We start from the raw sequence: 26,384 nt of genomic DNA on the forward strand, positions 1-26,384 counted from the left end.
CTACATTCGTAGGCCTAAATTGAACTTTTTCAGAGTTCATTTCAGGGTGGGAGAAAACAATAGGCTTATTAAGAGCTTTCTAAATTTGGGGCAATGAAGGGAAGGATCAGCACTCATATCTAGATGCAGTTTAAGCCTCTCCCTGGGAAATAGGAAGATCAAAGGTATACTTGGCTTAAAGGGTGGTGTGGTGAAGGCATCTGGAGCAGAGGGGTAAGCCAGACCACAGGTTGTATTCTGGTTAGTCTCCTGTTTGTCAAAAACTCTAATCATATAACCAGGTTCCCTTGTTGGGAAGGGAGGTGCTAGGGCCTGGGTGGGAGGGGATGGCTTTGTTGTGTGACCACAGAAGCTGTTACGCGCTAATTTCCTCTAGGGCTTGTGATGAAGTCAGTAAACCACAGTGTTCAGCAGGCACCGCTCTTGCAGTGGTTCCTCTGTGGTGTCTCGACCATGACACACATTTGACATGCCCTTTCCTAGCCCCCTGACAGATTGGGGTGCTCCTGCTTTGCACCATGGACCAAAGAGAAATCCTACAGAAGTACCTGGACGAGGCCACAAACAAGAAACTCATTCGGGAGGAACGTGCTAGCGAGTTTTTGGTGAGTCTAATGTAGACACCTCTGTGTGCATGGGGTCTCGTGGTCAAATCACAAGATAGCTCAACTGTCTAAGAATTATGGGATCACAGATTTAGAGCTGGAAGAGACTTTAGTGGTCATCTAGTCTAACTGTGGGGTCCAGGCATTAAATGAAGGTAGACTCTCAAGAAAGAGCAAGTTAAAAATTTAGCTCCTTTGGGTTGCTTGTATGTTCTTTAGGTATTTCCTCCAGGATTCTTGCTTCTTGAGTTTTCCTTGCTGTTTCTTTGGACTAAACAGAGGAAATCAACCATTACAGTCTTGTAAATAATAAAGTGACTTGGATAGACAGAGTTCTCTGGACAGAGAACTAAGCTGGGGCTTACATCTTTTGAGTCTCAGAGGTAGTTGATGTTACAGGGTCAGGGGCCAGAACTAATTCCTGTAAGTATCAACACTGATGACTTGGCCACTTCTTTGCTCTTGGAATGCCATCAATGGCTACTGGACATCAGAAAAATTACCTATAGCAACATTTTCTTCCATGTACATAGACATTTTATTTTAAAATGGTTGAAAATTCATTTGTGCTGACCTAAAAGGTCAGCGTCTTGGATTTCTTTTGCTTGGGGGCAGTTAGGGCTTTGGGTGTCAGAGAAAAGACTGAGGTTGGACAGCAGGACCAAGTCAGTTATGTTAACCTAGAGTTGTGAGGCATCTCATCCGTGAGAGCTGTGAATGTTGACTTGGTATCTGAGCCCTTTATCTACTCACTTGATGCTTGGCATGTACTGGGATGAGGGAGAGAATAGGTGCTTTGCTTTAAAAGCCCAAACCTTCTAGGCTTAGCTCCTCAGTCTGTGAGATAGCGATTCCACCCTACAAGCTCAGTAAAAATTGTAGATGCTGTGGTAGCTTTAAGGGAAATGACCTGACTTTGTGGGTTCCTTTGGGATGGAGCTGCTGGAGGAAGGAGGCAATGGGGAAGTTCGGGAACATGTGTCTTTTAGACATGTGCTTTCTCACCCTGTGTCTCCTAAGAGGAATAAACCCCCTGACACGAAGGAAAAACTGAGCTTGGAGGCAATGCCACCCCCTGGTTTTAAGGCCTTGTTTTTGGGTGGTGATTAAGTGGAACCCCACTGTTGACTGACTCATCTCCTCCAGTGGAAAAACAGAGCAGCCAACCTTATCCTGGGCTGTACCATCTGAAGGTGGTGGGCATGGGGAGTGGGGGATAGTGTAGAGGTGCCAAGGGGGAAAGTGGATCATTTCTAAGAAGTGATGTCCTTTCCACAGGGGCACATTCTGCCCTTCTCGGTGGCATTTATTTTCTTAAGGGTGACTGATCTGATAGTTGTGAAGTTCAGCACTCCTGTCATATGCCTTTCTTTATAACTTCACTTTAGTACAGGGCTTGGCACACAGTAAGCACTTGATAATTGCTTGAATACCAGCTAGGGTTCTCCCTAGAAATTCTTGAACTGGTTGTAGGATTGTTTTTATTAACCATATCCTCTAGCTCCCAAACACCCATACACACACACACACACACACACACACACACACGCACATGCACACACACACATACAAAATCATACCCATACACACCCATGCACATGCATGTGCAGGCACACACTCACCCCCCCCACATGCACATGTATACACATGTGCACATGTGTGTACACATACATACTCTTCACCTGTAGCCATTATTGAATCTCACTTCAGCTAACAGCAGCACCGAGGACATCAGGGGACTTAATCTGTGGCATAGTCCACGCTTGGTACTGTCTCTACACAGCCCTTGCTGCAGTACCAAGTGGGGCTGACTGCTCAAGTCATTCCAAATGCAGCCTTCATTATATCATAGAGAGTGTCTAGGGTCAGATGTCTTAGTGGTCAGTTGAGTCAGGTATAGAACAATGATTCTCAAGCTTTTGCGCCTGAGTATTATTTGTCAGGGCAAGGTGTCCTAGGGACTACCTTTCTCACCTGTTCATGCCTACCACCATCAGTAATTCCTCTAAGGCTGGGGTGGGGGAACCTGTGGCCCTTGAAGGGCCGCACTTGAGGATCTAGAGGGCCAGATGTGGCTTCAAGGGTACAGGTTTCCCACCCCTGCCCTAAGGAAACACCTTTTGTTCCTTTCCACTCTTGATTCCTTGACTTGCCCTATTATATTACAGGGAGAGAGGGTCAATGGAGAGATATCAAGAGTAGGAGATGGGATACAGTTGGAGTGGCCCAGAAAAGAGGAATGAAGACTAAGGGACATGTAGCCTATTAGATCTGCATACCCCATGCGATATCTTTCAGAAGCTGTCACGTAACAGAAAGTCTCAGAGCACATCAAATGGCTCCGGCGGCCAGTCCTACAGCATTAAAGACAAATCCTATGCCTCCCATTTCCTGGAACTGCCCCCTTTAAGAAGAACCTGGAGGTAGCTTCCTCACCTTATTCCAGGGCAGAAAAATAACAGGATTCAACTGTGTCATTTCTGTTCAAGGCTAGCGTTTGCATTAGAATGAAAACTCAGCCCAGGGCTTTCACATTCTAGTGAGTAAGATTCTATCCACAAAGCTTGGGTTGCATCCTAATGTACAGTGACCACCTTTACTATTTTCTCCTTGAACCAGTTGAGAAACTCAGGTGAAGACTAGCACATTTGGCTGTAAAAAGCTTTCTCAGCATTTCCAGAGATGAATACTAAATCGATATAACAGGAACTTGGGGAACAAAATCAGCTTCTCCTCTACTCGGTCTACTTGGGTCAAAGAAAGAAAGAAATATATCTAAAGAAACAAAAGAACAGATCTAGAGAAAGGGACAAAGAGGGCAAGAAATGTAGATAGAAACAGGAAGAAAAAGATTTGGAGAGAGTGAGGGGAAGAGATAAAAAGAAAGGAAGAAGAGTGGGGTAGGGGAAGAGTGGAAGTGAGGTAGACTACCCCTCTGAATTCCAGGAGCGTTTGTTCGGTGTTCCTATGGGCCTGATCACATTCTATCTGGCATTATAATATTTGCCAATGTCTTCCTCTCTTCATGCCTGCCACCATCAACAATTTCCCTGTGGAAACATCTTTTAGTCCTTCCACTCCTGATTCTTTGACTTGCCTTTTGATATTATAGGGAGAGAGTCAATGGAAAGACAGCAAGAGTAGCCAACATCTTTCCTTCTCTACCCCACCTTAGTAGAATGTAAGCTCATTGAAAACTGGGACTATTGTGTGTGTGTGTGTGTGTGTGTGTGTGTGTCTTTATATCCTTAGCATCTAGCACAGGGCATAGCACATAGTAGGCACTTTAAAAAAAGCTTGCTGAATTGGATAAACAATTGATTATTCTGTTTTTCTTGTCAACACTTAACCATTCAATGACTCCATGATCACATTTGCTCTAAGAATCCACATCCACAGCTCCTGTAGAGGCTACCATGATATAATGTTCTCATATTAAAGTTCTGAAGGTTGCATACAATGCAAGGACCCCACTCTGAGCATTACTGATTTGGGCTTCGAGTCGTTTTACTTTTTTTTTTTTTCTTTTAAAGCTTAATACTTTACTCGTTTTTTCTCCCCTTTTCTGTATCACTGGTCTTTAGTACTTGGTATCTTTGGGTACTGCTCCATATTCCCCCATTAAGGCAGCATTGACAAACCGGCAGAATAGGACTGAAATTATTAATAACCAATGATTTGGGGAGATTCAGATTTCCCCCTTTTTCTTTTATCCTTCATTTCAGGACCTTAGTCTTTGAAGGTTGAGCTAACCTTCTCCTCTATCCAGACCTCATCTAGATAGGGAAGCCACTGTGCTCTACTCAGGTTTGGGTGGGGATAAATTCTTTGATTAGATTGCTGGGGGTAACTTTGAAGTAAATGGCATAATCAAAGTTCATTTAAATAGGTTCAGCTCCTCATTATAATATTCATTCTCTCATTAATTATTAACTCATCAGAGTTGATTGCCAATGTCAGGAACACTTCTCTTCCAATAGACATGTAAGCCATAAGCTAGCAGCCATGATTATGAGAGAGACGGCCAAATGATCATCCTTTTATTGAAATGCGGGCATTATTAATAAAATGATTAAATTACCCAGAAATTATGTCTCTTGAACCTTTTTAAGCACCACAGGACATTTGGGCCTACCCGCAATTGTGGAAGGTGAGGGAATGATAGCTAGGGAGCACCAAGCAAATCACATGACAACGCAAGATCCCATCATCCCATACCGTTACAGCGACAGCTGTCTACTCCTCCTTGAAACAGGTTCAATCAGCCAATAAATACTGATGGAGCACATATGGCTAACACTATGCTAAGTTCTAGTTGAGGGGGAGGGGGAGAAGATGCAGAATACAAAAGCAAAAGCTTTATCCTTGCCCACAGGCAACCTGCAATGTCGTTGAGAAGACAAGACCAAACGATTTAGATCTGAAAGGGACCAACTAGTCTAACACCCTTCCTCATTTTATAAAATAGAAAACTTAGACTGAGAGAGGGTGAGTGACTTGCCAAGGTCACTCAAGTATAAATAGCTGAGATCCAGGACCATTAATCTTTCTACAACACCACCCTGCTTCTCAACATGTATACATATATACATATACATATATATATACACATATGTATATATATATGTATGGGTGAAATAATTAGAGAACAATATAGTTTGTCATGTAGTGTTAAATGATGGGGATAATTAGGAAATAAAATGGCATATAATTAAGTGGTAATTGTGTAGTATGGACAATAAATATAATAGTTGTTAAAGAAGAGAGGCATTAATGCGGGATAAAGTCTTCCAGGAAAATTTCACAGAGCAGAAAGATTGAGTAGAAACTAAAAAACTGGGTGGGCATCATATGGAAAGGAACAATATGAACACAGGTTTCCAGATAGATCTGTGCATGGCACCTGAGCAGAATAATGAGGAGACTGCTCTGATTGGAGCAGGTTTGTGTGTGGAAATAGAGATTAGGGCTAAATGTTAGACTGTTTGGACTTGATCTAGTGGGTAGGAAGTGGGCATTATTATTTTTTTTAAATAACAAAATAACATGGGTAATATGGAAAATTTTGCATGACTGCATATGTATAATCTATATCAAATTGCTTGCCTTCTCAAGGAAGTGGGGAGGAGACAGAGGTGGGAGAGAATTTAGAGCTCAAAATTTTAAAAAACAAACGTTAAACTTTTTTGTTTACACGTAATTGAGAAAAAAATAAAATAAAAATTAAATGAAAAAATAGCAATCATCTCAGCAGCTGCAGGACATGGCTCTAGCACATCTCAGTACCAGCTACCTCACAGAATTACTGTGAGGAAAGCACGTGCAAACCTTAAAGTGAATGTGAGTTCGCTATCATTGTCTTATCTCTTAAGAGATAGGAAGCTGGCCTTGAAATCAGAAGACCTAGGGTCAGATCCCACCTATGGTACACATTTACTCTATGGTCCTGGCCAAATCATGTAACCTCTGGTGCTCTCCAGATAACTCTCTCAAGCTATAAATTGCAGAGCCATGGGACCTGCAATGGTAAATGGAATTTCCTATATAGGTGTTTCCTATGCCAATGAAATCACACAGTGCTTGGCATGTAATGTAGTAGACACTTAATAAATGTTTCTTGATTGATTATTGATTGATGTGTCTGAAGAAAATTTTTAAAAAATAAATTGGAATAAAAAATAGCAAAGCAACCTAATAACCATCAGTGAAAAGCATCAAATAATCATACAAAATAAAGAATATTCATTAAACCAGGAGCACGTTAGATATACCATTTATTTTATTTGAAATCAATGCCTTTTTAAGCCTTTTTTTGTATTATACTCTCCCTTTTAACAAAGAAAAATGGTTAAATAAAACTGATCCCAAAAGTAACCACTTCAGTGTACATCATAAAGCATGCATTTAAAAATGGAATCAGAGAATTTAAAATGCAAGCTACCAAAAAAATGTACAGAAGTTGATTGTGCTATGTCTGGCAAATCCATTTGAAGAAGCTTTCTTTTAAAAGTGTAGTTGTATTGAATACATATGTATAGATGCTATTCTGAGTTCATTAATCTTGTGGGGTTTTTTCTTATCATTTCACGTTAGTGCATATTTGTCTGTATTCTTCACAAATTACCATTTCTGCACTTAAACTATAATATGCCAGTCCTTTAATATGTCATGGCTTATTCAGTCATTCCCCAAGCATCAGACATCTAAATTGTTTCCAGCTCCGTGCTGCTACAAATAAAGAAGCTATAAATAGCTAGGTCTTTTTTTTTTTTCTTTGCATGATATATTTAAGATAAAAGCCTCACAACTGGGTCCTTGGGACAAAAGGTACAAACAATTTTGTAACTTTTATTTTGCTATCAGATTACTTTCTAAAGAGTTAGCACTAGTTGAAAGTCCTACACAATGAAACTATTTCTCAGCAGCCCTGCTGACATTGATTTTCATCACTTTTTTTGTCATTTAAAAACATTTAGTGACTGTTAAGATTGTCTAGATTTACATTTTTCTAATTATAGGAGAATTTGAAGATCTCCCCAAATGGAACAATTAATATTTCCTTTCAGAAACAGTTCATTCATTTCTCCATTGGATAACATGTAGGATAGATGATAACTAGAGTTCAGTTCCCAAATCTGTTATCTCTAGTTGATCTCTAGTTATCTGGTTCCCAGATAACAGCCTGGCTTTATTGTACAATCTGAAATTCAGTAAGACAAATCCCTTTCTACTTTTCAGTGCATATTTTGATGTGTTATCTAATTGTCTACAAAGTAGCTTATTGGTATTTTGATTAATACCACAGTAAATCTGTAGATTAATTTGGAATGTTTTCATATTTTTATATTTTTACTCCATTTACTCCACCTAACCATAAGTATACTTTGATTCTTTCATGAACATTTGATTTTATTAATGTGAGTATTCCCTCCAATGGTGCAGAAGTTGAACCATCCAAGCCTTCACATATTGTACAATTTATTCACATACACCCATAAGTTCTTCACAGGTGTCCACCCGATACAGTATGGATTTTACATGGATAAAAATGGACCATGCATGCTATCCATTAGGTAAACCTCCCTCTTGCTACATGACCATCCTGCTTCCTTTTCTGGTCATATATCTCTTTGAAGATATTCTGGTTTATCCTGTGTTGTTCTTCTTTGGTAGCTGATGGCAGCCTTCTCACACTCACCGTGCATGTTTCTATTGTTCTTTCAGTAACTTATGACTAAGTCTTTGGAGGTTATGGTATTCCATGACTCACAGACATACAGCCACTTAGCAGCATTAGAAATATAATGATGTTAAAAAGATGGCCCTTTGTTTCAAGGAGAAATTTGGAGTCACTTAAAGAAAGACACAATTTCCCAAAGACAAAGCAGCCCATTTTATTCCTATTCAATTCTCAGACCAGGGTCTGTCAAGATATATTGGAAGACCAGTCAGTTCTAATGACTGAGTATCCAATTGTGGCATTGATGGTAAAGGCATTCTTCACTAGGCTATCCACTATCCACTATCCACCAGGCTTTTCTTGTGTGGACTGTTAGGCTGACCTCTTTGAGTGATTATGAATCTCATTTCAGAGGCTCAATAATATCTTATACATTTATTGCAAATCATTTTATTTCTTTGAGATGCAGTGTTGTAGAATACAGAGGCAACCTCAGAGTCAGGAATACCTAGATTGAAGTCCTATCTCTGACACATACTGGCTGTGTGACATTGGATATATATTTTTTTATTTTTAGTTTTCAACATTCACTTCCACAAGATTCTGAGTTCCAAATTTCCTCCCCATCTCGTCCCTCCTCCCACCCCAAGATGGCGTGCATTCTACATACCCCTTCCCCTAATTTGCCCTCCCTTCTATCTCTCCCTGCCTTCTTTTATCCCCTTCCCCTTCTATTTTCCTGTAGGGCAGGATACATTTCTATACCCCATTTCCTGTATTTCTTATTTCCCAGTTGCATGTGAAAACAATTTTTTTTAACATGTGTTTTTAAAACTTTGTGTTCCAAATTTTCTCCCTTCCTCCCTCCCCACCCACCCTCATTGAAAAGGCAAGCAACTCAATACAGGTTATACATGTTTAGTCATGCAAAACACTTCCATAGTAGGCATGTTGTGAAAAACTAACTACATTTCCCTTAATCCTACCCCACCCCCTATTTATTCTATTCTTTTTTTTGACCCTGTCCCTCTTTGCTTCTGATTACCCCCTCCCCCAATCTGCCCTCCCCTCTATCATCCTCCACTTTCTTGTCCCTTCCCCCCCCATTTTCCTGTAGGGTAAGACAGATTTCCATACCCAATTAAGTGTATATGTTATTCCCTCCTTAAGCCAAATCTGATGAGAATAAGATTCACTCATTCCCTCTCACCTTCCCCCTTTTCCCCTCCACTGTAAATGCCTTTTCTTGTTTGTTTCATGTGAGATAATTGACCCCATTTTACCTCTCCCTTTCTCTTTCTCCTAGTATAATCTTCTCTCACCCCTTAATTTTGTTCTCCAGATATCACTGACATTGGGTATATTTCTTGACCCCTCAGTGCCCCCACAAGTTTCTAAGCAGATGATGGTCTTTGTTGTTAGCGGGATTTTCCACATTTAAAAAAACCTAAGTGCTTTTTGTTGTGAAAAATCAATCAAACCCATGAATTTTGCCTCTAATAATTTCTTACATTTGTTTCAGAACAATGTTCTTCATACATAACATTCTATTTCTGGACTCCATGCTTTTGGCCTGGCTGTCCTCCATTTTTGGAAGGCTCTCCCTCCTTTATTGCTGCCTCTTAGGTTCCTTGGCTTTCTTCAAGATTCAGCTCAAATTCCACTTCTTGGTGGAGCCCTTTCAAGGTCCCTTTTTCTCTTCTCCTCCAGGCCTTCCCTCTGAAATTACCTCCCACCTAGTCTGTATGTATTTGGTATGCACCTAAGCTATTATACTGTCTAGAATATAAAGACCTTGAGAGCAAGGATGGTATTTTCTGCTTTACCTGTATCCTTAGCACTTAGCATAGAACCTAGCACATAGTAAGTGCTTAATAAATGCTTGTTGCCTGACGACTCTCCATAACTGAGACAGCTCATCATTCTTTTTCAAGTTTTAAAATTATTTTTTTAAAAATTTATGTAACTGATCTAGAGTTTAATGAATTATATAGTGTGAGATATGGATTAAACTCATTTTTTCAACAATCTCCCCACAGTTTTTATTCAATTATGATGCTATTCTTCAGTGTTTTTTAGATATGAATTTATCGAATACTAATATCTTCCATACATAGGTTTCAGTTTTGAGAGTCTCTCATCTGTTTCATTCATCTATTTTCTCTATTTCTCCAGTACCAGATGGAAGTAAAAATAATTATTGCTTTATTGTACATTTTTATATCTAATATGACAATTCTTTTTCTGCTTTCCCATATGTATTTTGATATGATGTTATCTATTGTCTGTGAAGTAGCTTATTGGTATTTTGATTAGTATTGCAGTAAATCTGTAAATTATGTTGGGAAGTATTAGTATTTTTACTATATTTGCTCCACCTAACCACGAGCAAGGGATATCCCTCCATTTCACCTTAGGTTTTTTATTAGAAGAGTGATGTGATGCAAAGAAGGCTTTAGAAAAATTAATCCAATAGCGGTGTGTAGCACGTTTTGAGAAGGGGAGTGATCAGAGGTAAGAAGACCAGTGGAAAGGATCACGTGCCAATTAAGTGATAAATGATAAGGACCAGGACTAGGGTGATGACAAGGGAAATGGGGAGAAGGGGAACAGGTCAGGTTTTTAAGGATTTAAGGATTGATGGACCTGGAGTAAAGGCAGTTAGGAGGAAGCAAAGTTCAAAGCTGACTCCTGATTTTCAAGTAGGGGTTGGGAAAGAGGGAGGGTAATGCAAACATGGTTATTTGGATCAGGGGTGAATTTGGGCAAAAAAGTGAGTTTAATTCTAGATGTGTCAAAATTGAGTTAAAGACATTTAAATGGAAATGTGTTCTAAGCAGTTGGAAACATGAGCTTGAGGTTTCCATGAGAATCTGGGGCTGGAGTATAGAATTCTGACTAATTAGCTTCTAGGATATGTTAGGCACTCATCTGCCTTTCTGGTGGCATCCATTTCTATACCTCATCATGTTTAAAAACCAAGAAAGTGCATGTTATAAGCATCTATGCCAATTCAAGGGACTATCGAGTTCACTGAATGGCTAGGTAGTATAGTTACCGTAAGTATAAGTGTCTAAAGCCAGGCTGTGCAGGGGCCTGTGGCAGGTTTCTGTGTAGCCTAAAAATGCTAGTCCAACCTAAAGCTAGGCACATTTATTATTAGTATTCAGTCCTAAATAGATAGATAGATAGATAGACAGACAGACAGATAGAACGAACGTTTATTAAGCTCATACTACAGGCCAGGCATTGTGCTAAGGGCTGGTGATATAAAAATAAGAAAGCAAAATATTTCCAATTCTTGAGGTGTTTACATTCTAATAAGAGAAGACAAAATACAATGAGGAGCCAGAAGGGCATGGAGAAGGAGGGAGAGAAGGAAGAAGGGGATACTGGGGGGACTGGGCAGCTGATATGGCAGTTGAGCAGATCAGATGCTGAGCCAGAAGTAGAAAGCCTTGGCTGTGGACCTTCAATTCTATCAGCTCTCTCTTAAAATGATAACAGCACCTTTTATTTGTTTTTTTTTTTTCGGTACATACATAATGGAAAACTTTCAGAAGCCTGAGTGTCTTGGGTGTCTAGGAGTTGGGGGGTTGGCATTTGTATTTTCTTCTCTTTGTGGCTGTGTCCACCCTTCAGCATTGCCCTTTTGACTTTTAAGGCCTTTGACTTGATTTCTATCTTTGGCTGGGAGGATGGAAAATAACCATTTCCTTCTTTGCCTTCAGCATCATCTTGTGGGGGGGGAGCCCCCATTAACACTTGTACGACTCTGTATGGTTAGGTTATTTGAGGCTCAGATTGGTTAAAAGATGTGAGGCAACATCATAAATGCAAAGAAGCATTTGGATCTTAGCTTTGCTACTTACTAACTGCATGGCCTTCGGCAAATAATTTAACTTTTCTAGTCTTCAATTTTCTTATTTGTATGTAGAAATGCTGTGAAGAGTCTTAGAGTAGCAGGGGGTGGTGCTGTTACACGTAAAGTGAAAGGGTTGCATCAGGGATGGGGAATCTGTGGCCTTGGATATTGCCGATAACATTCTAAATCCTATTAAGCTATAGTTTAGCAAAGATCATACAGCTAGTAATTGACAGTCAGGACTAGAACCCAAGTTTCCAGAATTCAAGTCCAGGAATCTTTCCCCTACATCATCTGCATCTTATAGTCTATCTGGAAGTCTTCCCTGTTCAGTAGGCACATATTCAGGAAACTCAGTCTGTGGCAAGATTCACACTTGATATACTCTTTAGTGTACCTTGACTCAGTTGTAGAAAAGAAACAGAATCAGAACAACATGCAAATTATTGGTTCTTAAAATGAGATTCTAGATTACATGATACAGAACGGTTTTTTCTTCAAACGAAGAAGTCCAGTGACCTTCCTCAACTGTAGTGACTGCCATTACTACTTAACCTCAACTACCACTAAGGGCAGCCATACCTAAAATCACCACATTTCCATAGTCTTGAACTGAAATTCTACTCTTTAACCACAACCTGCTGTCCTTCTACCTCTTTCCACTCTCTCATTCCTATTGATCTTGTTTTCCCTAATCCCGCCCCCTAGTTCTCTGACTCCTCCCTATTCTATTACTCCATCAAGGCCCATTCTGATCTAATTTGCCTCTCTATCCAGTCTGGACCCCACCTATGGTCATTTACTTCAACAGTGCATTCCAACCATACCAGTTGTAGTCCCTTTGGCATATTACTATTTTCATCTGGTAATTTCCAACCTGGGGAACTCTAATCATCTACTTTCTGCATTCCTGTTTCTGGGCACTACTAGAAAAACTCATGAAATGCTCTATAAATTTATGGCACTTAATCTCATGTGGGCCCTCACTGCTGTGTAGCAATACTTTTATTCATCTCTTATCAACTCATGATAGAACCCATAGCAACTGTAATAAACTTTCAGCTCTTCAAATTCCCAACTCCATTTGCACCTCCCCCAACTTCATTGAATGGTGACACTTCCTACTTAACTGAGTAATTCGTAACAACAACAAAAATAACTAACATTTATATAGTACTTTAAGACTTACAGAATACTTCTATATGTTATCTCATTTGATCCTCATAAGAACCCTGAGAGGTAGGCCCTATTATTACCCCAGTTTTGCAAATGAAAGTCACACAGATAATTGGTATTTGAACTGTCTTCCTGACTCCAGGTACAACACAATATTCACTGTATCACTTAGTTGCCCAGGGTCTTATTTCTTCAACTTCCATCTTTAACACTTCACATTTTCATTATGTCTTTGCTCATCTGTTTTTCTTTCCCTCCTCTCTCAGAGAATATGATGAGTGTCCTTATCAAATTCCCTGTGCCCCTCTCAGCTCTCTCAGGACCCTGCCTCAGCCATTAGCCCTTCTCTCTTGCATTTTCAATCTTTCCCTTTCTGTTCCTTTTCCATAGCTTACAAATATGCTTAGAATGCCTCAACCCTAAAGAAGTTTTCCCTTGATGTTGGCATTTGTTGTAACTCTTGTTCTAACTCTCCTTCCCTTTCCTGCCTAACTTAGAAAAAGTTATCTATAGTCATTGCTTCTACTTACTCTCTAGCTTTTTTCTCCACACTGTACAATCTGGTTTCCGTTCTCAACACTGTCCTCTCTACCAAATGACCTCTTTAGACCTCATCCTTTTCATCTTTTTTTTAGCCTTCAGCATTGCTAACCACCCCCTTCCTCCTTGACACCCTTTCTTCCTTTGGCTACTGTGACACTGTGCTCCCTCGATTGTTCGGCCTTCCTTGTATCATTTGCAGCTTCTCTTCCTTCTCTCACTCCCCAGATCTGGTATTGCCCAAGGCCCTGTACTCAACCTCTTTCTCTACAGATCTTATCTTCCGTAATCATCAACCCTTGTGGCTTCAATTATTATCTTTATGCAGCCTATATCCAAATCTGAATCTTTAGCCTTCACTTCTCCAGGGCTTGAGATCTGCATTACCATTGCAATGTCTCTTCAAAACCTCTATCAAGATTTCCCATTAGTATCTCAAACTCAAAACTGAAATCTCTCCATCAAAACTTGCTTCTTCTTCAAACTTTCTTATTTCTGTCAATGGAATTGCCATCCTCCTAGTCACATAGGGTTGAAACTTTGGAGTCATTTTTGAATCATTCTCCTACTCCTACTTCAATCTGTTGAGAAATCCTTTTGATTTTACCTCTTTAATATCACTTACATTTATTCTCTCCTTCCCATCCTCTAAGCCACCACTCCAATTCAGGCATTCATAATATCTTGCCTAGTCTAGTGTAACAGCCACTTAACTAGTTCTCTTCTTCCAGGATCTTTCCGATTCATCCTTCACAAACTTGCCATATTAATCTTTTTAGTGCACAAGGATGAATCTCTCATCTTCCTGAACACCTTCAATGACTACCAACTGTTTACTGAATCAAGGCTAAACTCCTAAGATTGACATTTCTGGTCTTCTATGATCTGGTTCCAGCCTACCTTTCCAGGTTTGTCTTTTACTACCTCCTTCACTGTTCCTTTAACCTGAACTACCTGCTGTTCCCTAAATATGTACCTCATTTTACAACCTGTTGACATTTGCTCATGTTTTTCCCTTTGATCGACTAATCAGTCAACCAACAAGCATTTATTAAATATCTATCATGTGCCAGGTATTAGGTTCTGGGGATACAAAAACAAAACTAAAACAGTTCCTTCCCTCAAAGAGTTTGTGTTCTTACAGTGGGGATGACATGAACATATAGACGTAGAGTTAGGTCCCATTTAGAGCAAATAATGAATCCTGTGAAGTAGTTGCAAGTATTTCAATTCACACTATTCAGAGTCATAATTATGTAAACTGTGATAATTGGTTCTAGCCCAGTGGAAATATATGGATAAATGCAAATAATGTGACCACTTCAGGGGCTTCACCATATGCCCTAATCAGGAACTAGCCATATATGCAAAACACATACAAAATAGATTTAAGGTAACCTTGGGAGAAGGTAGATGGTAGGACAGGAACACTAGCACCCAGGGGAACCAAGAAAGTCCTCCTTCAGAAGATGGTCCTTTAGTTAAGACCTGAAGTAAACCAAAGATTCCAACAGATAGAGATGATGAGGGAGGGCATTTCAGGCATGGGAACCAGCCAGTGCATAGGCACAGAGACTAGAGTTAGAGTGTCATGTGTGAGGAATGCAAGATGACCAGTTTGGTGATGCTGCAGAGTGTATGGAGGGGAATAATGTATGTATATATACTAAAGCTAAAAAGTAGGAGAGAGCCATGTTGTGAAAAGTTTTAAATACTAGATGTCTAAAATGCTCTCCAATACAGCTTACCTGTTGACATATCACCTGACCTTTTAAAACAGTTCAAACACTACCTTCTCCTCTATGCTGCCTTTGATTTCCTGAGAAGAAATCTCTGCCTCAGATTTATTCTCATGATGCTTCGTTTTATACCTCTCTTATGAACCTATCAAACTGGCGTAATGTAGACTGAGCAGTGGATCTGGAGTCAGAGGACAGGACCGGGGTAGGGACTGGACCTATGATTTTATTGGTATAGGGAACACCATATTCCAATGAAAGCTGGCATCTTCTCTGTAACTTATAGAGTACAGCCTTGGGCACAGTGCCTGGCACATAGCAGACACTTAATATATGTTTATTGACTGACTAACTTTTCAAGTTGACATCAAACCAATAATGACTAATTAAAGCCCAGTCTGTCCACCAGTACTGAATCCACTTAACTATGCTATCATCCACCCCGTATCTCTCCATCTTATCCACAAGTAGAACATGAAAGACTCTGTCAAATGTTTTGCTGAAATCTAAGCATAATAGGTCAACCACATTTTCCTGATCTGCCAGGCTAGTTACCCTGTCAGAAGGCAAATGAGGGTAGTCAAACATGACCTGCTCTTGATGAAGCCACGTTGGCTTTTAGTGATCTCTGCTTCCTACTCGTGGAACACATTGGGCAGCAGATTGGAAGCTCCTAGTTGTTCACTTCTTCAGTGGAAGGAGGAAGGCTTGTTTTCTTATTTCCCCTCTGGGGTAAGCTTTGGTTATTACCCCTCCTCAGCAGTTCAGTTTGGTTTCGTAGTTCTTTCTGCCTACTTCACTATAGTCGTTCTATGTTGTTTTCCTGGTTCTGCCTATTTTATTACATCCATTCATCTATCTTTCCATGTTTCTCTGAATTTCTATTTGCGATTTCTTAGGATGCAATGAAATTTTATTGCCTTTATTTACCACCATCCATTTTAGCTATTCCCTAATCAATGGTAAAGTACTCTATTTCTAGCATTTTGCTTCCATAACAATAATGCTATGAATATTTTAGTATATATAAGACCTTCCTTTTTGTCTTTGATCTCCTTGGTCAGCCCAGGGGTCTTTCTAAAATCTGAGTTTGTTAAGAAGCTTCTTGTATTTTCACATTAGTCTCTTTGTGGAGTCCCTTTTTCCTTGTCATTGGAATTATTTCTCTTATTGTCTTCAGAATTTCTTTCTTTTGAGCTTCCAATCCCTCCTGGGTTGACTCTACCTATGGAATTTAGCCCATGAGATAAGAAGATTTGAAAAGCACTTTATATCCTTACAATAGCCCTGTGGGGTAGGTGCTATTATTATCCCCTTTTTACAGATGAAAAAACTGAGGCTGAGAAGTTAAGTGGTTTTACCAGAATTACATAGCTAGTTAGCTTCTGAAGTTGCATGTGAACTCAGCTCTTCCTGCTTTAAGTCCAATAATCTATGTACTATACCATCTGACTGTCTCATTATCCTGTTGAGTATCCTTTCTTTAAACTCTTTGAAATCTGCTCTCCTTAAAGCAAAGATACATATAAGACAGTGGAAGTAGAGTTCTGAAGGATTAATCTGGCATCGTTGTATAGAATGGATTGGAAAGGGACTAGCCGAGGAGTAGGAAGAACAGTCAGGTGGCTATTAAACTAACCCAGGGGAACCAAACAAGACCCATATTGTTAGCTTCTTTCAGACTGACCTCAGTGGCTACCTTCCCCACATTGGGATAGACTCCTTCCCTCACAGCGCGGCTGAATTTTTACAGTAATCTTGAAAAAATCGTGAAAAAACTCTAAACCTGACACTACTTTTTTCTGGAAAAAAAAAATCTCGCCTAAGCCATCAAAAATCAGAGCTGCTGAGACATAAGAGGGGGGTGCAAAGGCAAAAACCCTGGTGTATTTTGGAGATTTTGAAAATGGTGGACAGAGCACTGGGCCAAGAATCAAGAAGACCTGAGTTTAACTTTGACCTCAGACACTTACGAGCTGTGCCACCCTAGGCAAGTCACTTAACATCAGGTTCCTCAACTGTAAAATGGGGATAATTATAGCATCTACTCCTCGGGTTGCTGTGTAATAGCTGTAAAGTGCTTAGCGTATAGTAAGTGCGGAACAAATAATTATTTCCTTGAGTCCTTTGTTAACACAAGCCACTGACATGTTTCCCTTTCTCTGCTCTCTAGACCTCATGCCCCTCAGGAAAGAAAACAAAGAGCAAAAAACCAAACATGAGATTCTGAAAGCTCTTGATTGAAGAATTCTTGTCTTTGACGACATTAATGTTTGTGAGTGGTACCTGGATGGTGTAGTAGAAAGAGTTCTGGATTCGGAATCACAGGACTTGGTTTTAAATCCTGACCTTGCCAGTGACTACTGGAGCTAACAGAGCAAGTCATTTAACATGTTCAGGATGATCCTTTCATTTGGCAAATTAGGGGGATGGATTCGATGACTTCTTTAAGTGGAAAATGGCCTACATTTGCTCTGCTTGGACTGAGAGGCGTCCAGAGAACCACAGATTTAGAGTTGGAAGGGACTCTGTAGGCCATCGAGTTCATCTCATTTTGCAAATGGGAAAATTGAGGCTAAGCGAGATGAAGTGACTGCCCAGGATCACCCAGCTAATGAGTATCTGAAGAGGGAATTGAACCCAGGTCTTGCTGACCCTGCGTTTCAGTGCCCGATCTGTACGTGCTGCCTCAAAGAACCAGGCACAATGGTAGGAGGTTGCAGAGACAAATTTAGGCTTGGCATGATAGCGTCTGTTAGGCTCGTAACCATCAATTCTGGTGTGTTTCATTTGTGTCCAACTCTTCATGATCCCATTTGGGTTTTTTTTGGCAAAGATAATGGAGTGGCTTATTGTTTCCTTTTCCAGCTCATTTTACAGATGAGGAAACCGAGGCAAACAGAGTTAAGTGACTTGCCCAGGGACACACAGCTAATAAATGTCTGGAGGCTAGATTTGAACTCAGGAAGATGAGTCTTCCTGACTCCAGGCCCAGCACTCTATCCACTGTACCACCTAGCTGCCCCCATCAGAGCGGCCCCAAAATGGAATATGCTACCTTGAGGGAGTGGTGGATTCTCCCTCATTGAAGGCCTTCCAACAGAGACTGGATGACCACTTGTCAAGCAAGTTCTAGCAAGGATTACTTTTCTTGTATAGTTTGCACTAGACAGCCACTGAGGTCTCTTTCAACAATAAATTCTGTGATCCCAGAATTAAATCCATGATTGTATAATGCTCTGACCTGCACGGGCTTGGGCTGGGAGAGTGGCAGTGAGAATGGAAAGGAAGGGACTGAGATGTGGGCCATGACAAAGACCTTGGAGGCTGAATTCATATGGGAGTTGAAAGACTAGGAGTTAAATATGAACGATTCTGAACCTGAGTTACCAGGAAAAAGATAGTACAATGGACCGAAATAGGAAACTGAAGAGGGTGAACCAACATGAGGAAATAGGAAGATGATGAAGTTTGGTTTTCAACATGTTGAGTTTGAGGTAATGCCAGTATATCAAAGGGAGAATGTGTAATTGCTATTTGGACATACACAGTAAAAGCTTGGAAGACAGGTTAGGACCAGAGGTACAGATTTGGTAGTTTTCTGTGTAGAGGTAATGAAATTACTATGCTAGAGAGTAAATGAAATCTCTAAGAGAAAGAGTATATACAGGGAAGGGAGTAAGCACTTATAGAGTACCTACTACAGACCAGGCTCTGAGCTAAGCCCTTTACATGTATCTCATCTGATCCTTACAACAACCCTGTGAGGTAGTGCTATTATTATCTCTATCTTACAGCTGATGAAACTGAGGCAGGCAAAGGTTAAGTGACTTGCCTAGGGTCACAAAGCTAGTGAGTGTCTGGGGCTAGATTTGTCCTCCAATCTTCCTGACTTCAGGCTCAGCATTCTGCCCATTGCACCAACTAGCTTCTCTCTATAGAGAGAAGAGTAGAAGGTTAAAGACTAAACTTTGGGAAATGTGCAAAATCAGGAGAATTGAAGAGAAAAAAGAGACTGAGAAGAAACTGTTAGAGGCACAGGAGAAGGCTGAGGATAATACGTTGCAAAGGCTGAGAGAAGGATGAACTTTGAGGCCGACGGAGAGTTAAATCATTGAGAACTGTAAAATGTACAGCCCAATAGACCTCATTAGATAACACTTCATATTTTAATTTAGTTCAATAATTATTTATTGAGTTCCAATTATCTTTCTCCTTCTCAAACTGAGTGGGGTGTCAAGAAAGTCACGTCTTGACTTGATGGGGATTCTTGAATGATACATGACATCGAAATGAGTAAAAATTTGGGTAAGGTCATTTCTTAACGAGTTGCCAAAGTTATTTGCTGGCATTTCCTCTGACCTGTAATTTTGGAGGGCAGGCTAGTACTAGTAAATGGAAATCGTTCCAAGGGGATGCTTTGCTTTCTAGTAAAAGCTCATTTAACTATTTTTACAAACGCTTGCCTGAATATTTCCAATAGATTATGATGCTACATTGTAAGGGATGGGCTCTAGGACTGAGTCACCTAAGCTTCCTTGTTTCACTAACAGACTTTGCTTATAGTTTAGATCCAAAATGATAAAAGTAACTTTTCCCAAAGCATATCCATTCATTAGTTCACCGTGTATCTATTAAGCCTCTGCTATGTTAAAGGTACTTGGAGACCAGGTAGTTCAGATTCAAAAATGGAATGAACCGAACATAGACCATCTAATAGTTAACAAGAGGAAGTTTATTTAGCTATAGCACGGACAGAACACTCAGCAAGGATACAGCATGAATACAGGGAGACTCAGCCCCACTCATCTCCACACAGAAAAGTGTCTGGTCAGCAGGGTGTGGTGACTTTCAAGGAAACAGGATATCTGACAAATATGAGAAGCCCTGACTGCTCCTGGGCCAGTCTTTCTTCTACCTTAGGTGACTGGGAGCCTGGTAAATGGATGGAGCCTCAGTCTTTGGGACCAATTAAGATGAGGAGAGTTTCAATCCCTTTTAAGGAAATACCAGCCTAGCCTACATGGCTTAGAGTCCTAGGAAAAGATAGCTCAGTCCATGTGATAGGGGCTAAGAAAATGTTTCTACCCCAGTAGTGCACTAGGTGCTAGATATACAAGGTCAAACCAGAAAACTGTCAATGACTTTAAGGTGCTCACATTCTACTTACAGCACTTTTTGGCAGGAAACACAGGGAGGCTGTATTTAGTTTGTGTTTTATCTTCTAGCTGAAAAAGAGTGATCTCTACAAGAAAAATATTATTCTGTCTCTCTCTCTCTATCCCTCCCCTCCCTTCCCCTAGATACACTGTCTTGAGAGGAATTTTATTTTCTGAATATGCTTAGGCCTTCAAGTATTCACCACAGCCTCACCGCTGACTTACAGGTGTTGATGGCTCAGCTGTAGCAAGTGTGATGTTTCCATTCTTTAAACACCAGACCTGACACATTTCTTTTCCCACAGATGAGCTGTGGAGCTGTCTAGAATACAGGCAGCTACAGAGTGAAAAGGGAGCCTCTCTAGGGATAGTCATGAAGCTCTTTGCTCTCCATTTATTTTCTCTTCTCTTCATTATTTCACTACAGAAGCTGAAAAGGCAATCGACCAAGTATAAGATGGATAAAACATACCCTACAACTGTGGCTGAGAGGCCAGAAAATATCAAGAAAAACAGATATAAGGACATCTTGCCTTGTAAGTCTAGGATATTTTTACTTCTCTTTACAAATTTGTTTGTCCTCCTAAATTTACTCACTGACTTACTGCCTTTCCCATGCCCTTTCCTACATCTTCTATCCACTACTGTCTCTAATCTTGGAACACAACTATGACTTTTGGCTTTTAACATGTATACCTGAGGATAACAAGCTATTCCTTCAGTCAACAAATATTTGTCAATCAACAAGCATTTTTCCATATAGATTTTAGTTGATTTATATTTACATTGCCTAGATTTCTCTTTGTAACTCATTTTCTCAAAGGGCCATCCCTTATAACAAAGAATTTTTTAAAATAAAAAAGAGAAAAAAAATCTAACATATACGATGGGCAGTTTGGAGGTGCAGTGGATAGAGTGCCAGGTCTGGAGTCAGGAAGACGCATCTTCCTAAGTTCAAATCTGGCCTCAGACATCGACTAGTTGTGTGACCCTGGGCAAGTCACTTAACCCTGTTTGTCTCAGTTTCTCATCTGTAAAATGAGTCGAAGAAGGAAATGGCAAACCACTCTAGTATCTTTGCCAAAACACCTCAAACGGGGTATGAAGAGTCAGACATGGATGAAAAACAATGGTGCCCTTCTCCCTAAACCCTGGCAAACGTGGTGCGGGAGGTGTTTTCTTACCTTTTTTGGGACCAAGCTCAAAAAGCTTTTATTAAGTACTTAACTGCCAGACATGATGATAAAAATGCAAAAACTGAAACCAACCCTGCCTTCAGGGAGCTTCCTTTTCAAGGGGAGAGACAGGTTGAACATATATAAGCATACACAGCCCTGAGATTGTGGGTAAGGTATCTAGAAGAAACATAAGCACTCAGAGGATCATGAGTCAGACAGTTCACTATGTACGGGTGCCTATGCAAGGGTGTCTCCCCTGCCCAACAGCCCTATAGGCACATGACAGAGGCTCAGGCATAGAGTCCAAATCTCTGGGTGTCTGCCCCTATGGCTGATTGTTGCTACTTGGCAGATTTCCAGGAAATAGGTAGAACAAGGACCTTAGGGGCAGTGAATCAGTAGGTAGTCTGGCCTGACCCCCTTTTTTTGACCATAAGGGCATTGTGATTAGGAAAGTTTGCTAACCTTGCATACCTGAACTACACGAAGTTTGCTAAGATGATTAAAATCAGGAGAGTCGCCTCAATGAAATTGACTGAAGTCAATATTTGGTACATAGGAAGTTCCTGGTACATAGGTGAGTCAATCAGTGGTCAAACATGGGTTGCTCCCATCAGCTTGGGTCTTAGCTGTCCTTAGCCAGTCCTCACATAGCATATATATAATGCATACCTTATACACAAAATGAATACCAGAGTTATACTAGCAAGTTGGGGGGCTGAGGAAGGCTTCATGTCGAGGGGGGTGCTAGAGCTAAGCCTTGAAGCAAACAAGGAATTCTAAGAGGTGGGGGTGACAAGGAAATGCATTTCAGGTATAAAAACACAAAGACCAATTCCTGGCCCAAGGAGGTCTAGGATGCATGCTCTCCCTCTTCCACTAAGCCCCTAGCTCTGGACCCACTTCTGTAGACAAGGCTCAGTCCTAGAGGAGCCTGGCCTCTAAAAAGAGGTGTCAAGGACATTTTTCTCACGTTAGCTGCCTTTCCCCCCACATCTACCCTGGAGCTCTCAAAATTTAGTTTGGGTTCATTTCTAGTGTGGTGGTTTCTAGTGTGGCCCAGTGGATACAGCATTGGGACTGGAGTCAGGAAGACCTAAGCTCAAATCTAGCCTCAGATACTTACTAGTTGTGTGATCTTGGGCAAGTCACTTAATTGTATTTTCTCAACTGTGAAGTAAGGATACCAAGAACACCTAACTCCCAAGGTTATTGGGAGGCTCAAACGAGATAATATTTTTAAAGCAATTAGTGTAGTACTTGGCACATAGTAGGTACTCTCTAAATGCTAATTATTATTATTATTATTAGAGGATCTGGCAAATCTTCAAGCACCACGTTAAGGTCAGCAATTATTGTGTCCTCAAAAAGAAGAAGTAGAAAGGTACTCAATGTACAGGTTAATTAGGCATTTTTTCCCGAGTAAAAGAAACGCTCATCACAAAAGACTCAAGTGCCCAAATGACAAAAACTTAAACAAGCAGCAGTAACTTAAAACTAGAATTATACTCTCCCAGGAGGCTGATACTTAAAGCACCTAATGAATCTGTAATATAGGTGATGACTATGTTACAGTGCACTGAAGGCCTGTCTAGGAATCAGGATGACACAGGTTCAAATCCTATCTCTGACACATACTAGCTGTTTGACAAAGAACGCTGGGCATCACTACCTCAACTCTCTAAAATCTATACAATACAGACCAACTGCCAATCTGCAGAAATAGAAGGTGTTTCCTCTCCAGGAGTTCCCTGAGTGTATGAAATCACAGGTCCAGACCAAAGAGAAAGGTTGAAAGCACTGTGCAAGGGACAGACATATCCAAAGACCCCTGGCTCTAACCCTCTTTCATTTCACTGTACCTTCTTTCTCTTGTAGTTGATCATAGCAGGGTAAAGCTGTCCCTGGTAACTTCTGATGAGGATTCCCACTATATCAATGCCAACTTCATCAAGGTACCATAAAAGACAACATTCTGTATTTTATGAGTAGCAGCAAAGGGAGGGGAGGGTGCCAGATAGGACTCTTGGGAGCTAATGGTATATTTATACTCTACAATCTGGGTCTCACTTTAGGGTGTATATGGCCCCAGGGCATACATCGCCACCCAGGGGCCTCTGGCTACCACTCTTCTGGACTTCTGGAGGATGATATGGGAATACAGTGTTCTGGTAGGTTCTAACGCATCTTCCTCTGGTTTCCTTCTTACGGTTTGAAGTAGAGTTAGGAGTAACTGTGACAACCTGTCAGTTAGGTTGTCAGTTAATACTTTTTGGCCCCAAGGCTTTGCATGCTAAATGCAGAATTTAACTGGACAGGCATTCATGTCTCTCTATCTTTCATCCTCATAGATCATTGTTATGGCATGCATGGAGTTTGAAATGGGAAAGGTGAGTATCCTGGCCTGGGAAAGACTTTTTACTTAGAGGGGGAGGACCTGGAGGGAAGAGAGAAAAACTGAAGGTGAAACCACAGTGGGCATCTTAGGGAAGTTAAATGTTTGATACCATGCATTGTATTTAGTGAGCATGTTCATCCTTTAGCTTAGTGCTCAATTTAGGAATTATAAGAGATCCCTTCATGTGCTACAAATTAAGCCAGAGAATTTCAGAGTTCCTTTCTACTCGAAGACCTACAATGAAGGGGGACTCCCCACCTTCTGGGGCAGCCCATTTCACTTGATTGTTAGGAACGTGTTCATTAAATCTGCCTCTCTGTGACTTCTACCACTGTCCTTCTGAGGCCAAGTAGAACAAGTCAAACACCACCCGTGGTTCCTTCTGTTGGTTCTAACTCTTCTTTACAACATGACTAACGCGAAAATATGTTTAATATGAATGTACATGTAGAGCCTATATCAGATTGCATGCCCTCTTGGGGAGGGGAGAGGGAGGGAGGGGGAGAAAATTTAAAACTCAAAAGCTTATGGAAGTGAATGTTAAAAACTGAAAACAAATAAATAAATTTTTTTTAAAATCCTCTAGTTCTCCTCCCTTTCATAGCCAAACTCCAAGAAAAACAAATCTGTCTACATGCTCTCTTCATTTTCTCATCTCTCACTTATTTCTAGATGTCCTGCTATCTGGTTTTCTCTCATCAATCATCTGAAGTCAGTCTCTTCAAGTTTACTAGTGGTTTTTTAATTTCCAAACCTAATTACCTTTCTCAATCCTTATCTTTCTTGATCTCTCTTCAGGACGTGACCTTCTGAACTTCCTACTAAACAGTCTCTCCCCACCTGGGTTTTTATGCTGATATTCTTCTGTGGCTCCTACCTCTTTGGCTGTTCCTCTCTCAAAGGAGATCTCAGTCCCCTTTGCCGGATCATCATTAATGTCCTGGGTCCTCTTCTCTCTCTACCGTCTCTCTCAGTGATCCCATCAGCTTCCCTCAGCTTTAATGACCATCTTGATGCAGATTTTAATAGCCAGCTCATCTCTTCCTTGAATTTCCTTGCTGCATTACCAACTGCTTATTAGGGATCTCCAATAAAATGTCCTGTAGGCGTCTTAGACGTCGTATCCAAGACACAAATCATCGTCTCCCCAAACCCGCCTCTCTTCCTAGGTCTGCTGAGGACATCACCATCCTTTGAGTGTCTCAGGTTCACAACCCTGGAGTCATCCTCAATTCCTCACTCACCCTCACTCTACATATTCAGTCTATGGCCAAGGCTGGTTGGTTCTACTTCTATGATATATATCCACCTATCCCCTTCTCTTCTCTCACACAGCCACCATGATAGTTCAGGCCCAATCAGCCTCTATCACAACAGCCTCCTGGTTAGCCTTCTAGTCTCTGGTCTCTTCAGCTGTCAAGTTGACATTCTTAAAGAACAGGTCTACGCGTGTCATTTCCCTGCTAAGGAAGCCCTAGCAGCTTCCTCTTTTCTCTCTCTATTTGGCATTTAGAGCACTTCACAATCCGGCACCCGCTCGTCTTTCCAAGTTCTACATGCTAGCCGAACCGGCCTTCTTACTGCTCCCTGTACACAACCTCTGTGCCTTTGGTTCCAGGAGAAATAATCTCCTGAGTTTGTGTAGTAGGTTACTGCTGCCAAAACGAATCTACCACCACACAGCAATTACAGCGGTAAAAACCTAGGTTTTATTATGGTTAAGCACAGGGGCAGGATTCAGAAGAATAACCCTGAACTAAGATTAGGATTCTAATGAGGCTTTTCATAGACAAAATTGTGTCAGAGAAATAACATTTTAATATATAACAACCTTTATGGTCTCAAGTCATAAAGGTCACACAGGTCTAGTCAAACATTAATTATCGCATGCTTCCTTCAATTAAGGTGGAAAAAACTAAGTTAGAACAAATTAGTAAATGGACTAAGTTATAGGTTTAAATACTGAGTCTGTAAAATCCTACATTTATAAAACTCCATTTTAAAGAAGTCCCAATGATTACACTAATTGAGAGGGGAGAAAGGATTTACACGTCATCAAGATAACCAAGGAGTTGATGCCATTTAGGATTTTTCCTCAAATAAGGCAAGTCAAATTATTTTAGGAAACCTCAACTCCCTTTTTGGCTTATCTGAGGAATATATGAGGCCTAATGTATAGTTTCATATCCCATGGGACAGGTTTCAACCAGCTTAGTAACCTAACTCCCTGCCCTCCTTCCCCTTAGAAACAAAATAAAATAAAAAAACAAAAATTCTCATAGCAACATTTTCCATTGGCCATTTCCCATGACTGGAAAGCATTCCCTCCTCACCTTCATCTTATCAACTCACTAGCTTTCTTCAAGACTCAACTCAGGTGCCGCCTTCTAAAGCAAGCCTAGTCTGGTTCTCCCAGTTGTTAGAACTCTTCCCCCAGAAACAAATATGTATCTACTTTGCATTTAATTTTCTGTGTATATGTTGTTTTCCCCCAACAGGGGGAAACTGAGGGCAGTGATTATTATTAATTTTGTTTTTTGGCCT

At 40.6% G+C, this 26,384-nt stretch overlaps 1 protein-coding gene across 4 annotated transcripts in view; it reads left to right on the forward strand.

Annotated features, from left to right (window-relative positions):
- The first annotated feature begins 392 nt into the window (after positions 1-392).
- The window catches only part of PTPN22 (protein tyrosine phosphatase, non-receptor type 22), a 69,112-nt gene continuing 43,120 nt past the window's right edge, over positions 393-26,384 (forward strand). For 2 of the 4 annotated variants that reach the window (XM_027860390.1, XM_027860391.1), the window contains exons 1-5: positions 393-605; positions 20,692-20,800; positions 23,321-23,397; positions 23,518-23,613; positions 23,794-23,832. In XM_027860390.1, the coding sequence (XP_027716191.1) occupies positions 519-605; positions 20,692-20,800; positions 23,321-23,397; positions 23,518-23,613; positions 23,794-23,832 (408 nt within the window). In that variant the 5' untranslated portion in view covers positions 393-518. Of the gene's footprint in view, positions 606-14,145; positions 14,275-17,729; positions 17,815-20,691; positions 20,801-23,320; positions 23,398-23,517; positions 23,614-23,793; positions 23,833-26,384 lie in introns of those variants that run through there. The other 2 variants (XM_027860393.1, XM_027860392.1) reach the window with 2 other exon arrangements.

This window comes from Vombatus ursinus, unplaced genomic scaffold (genome assembly GCF_900497805.2).
Source record: "Vombatus ursinus unplaced genomic scaffold, bare-nosed wombat genome assembly UNPS02014179.1, whole genome shotgun sequence".
Lineage (NCBI taxonomy): Eukaryota > Metazoa > Chordata > Mammalia > Diprotodontia > Vombatidae > Vombatus > Vombatus ursinus.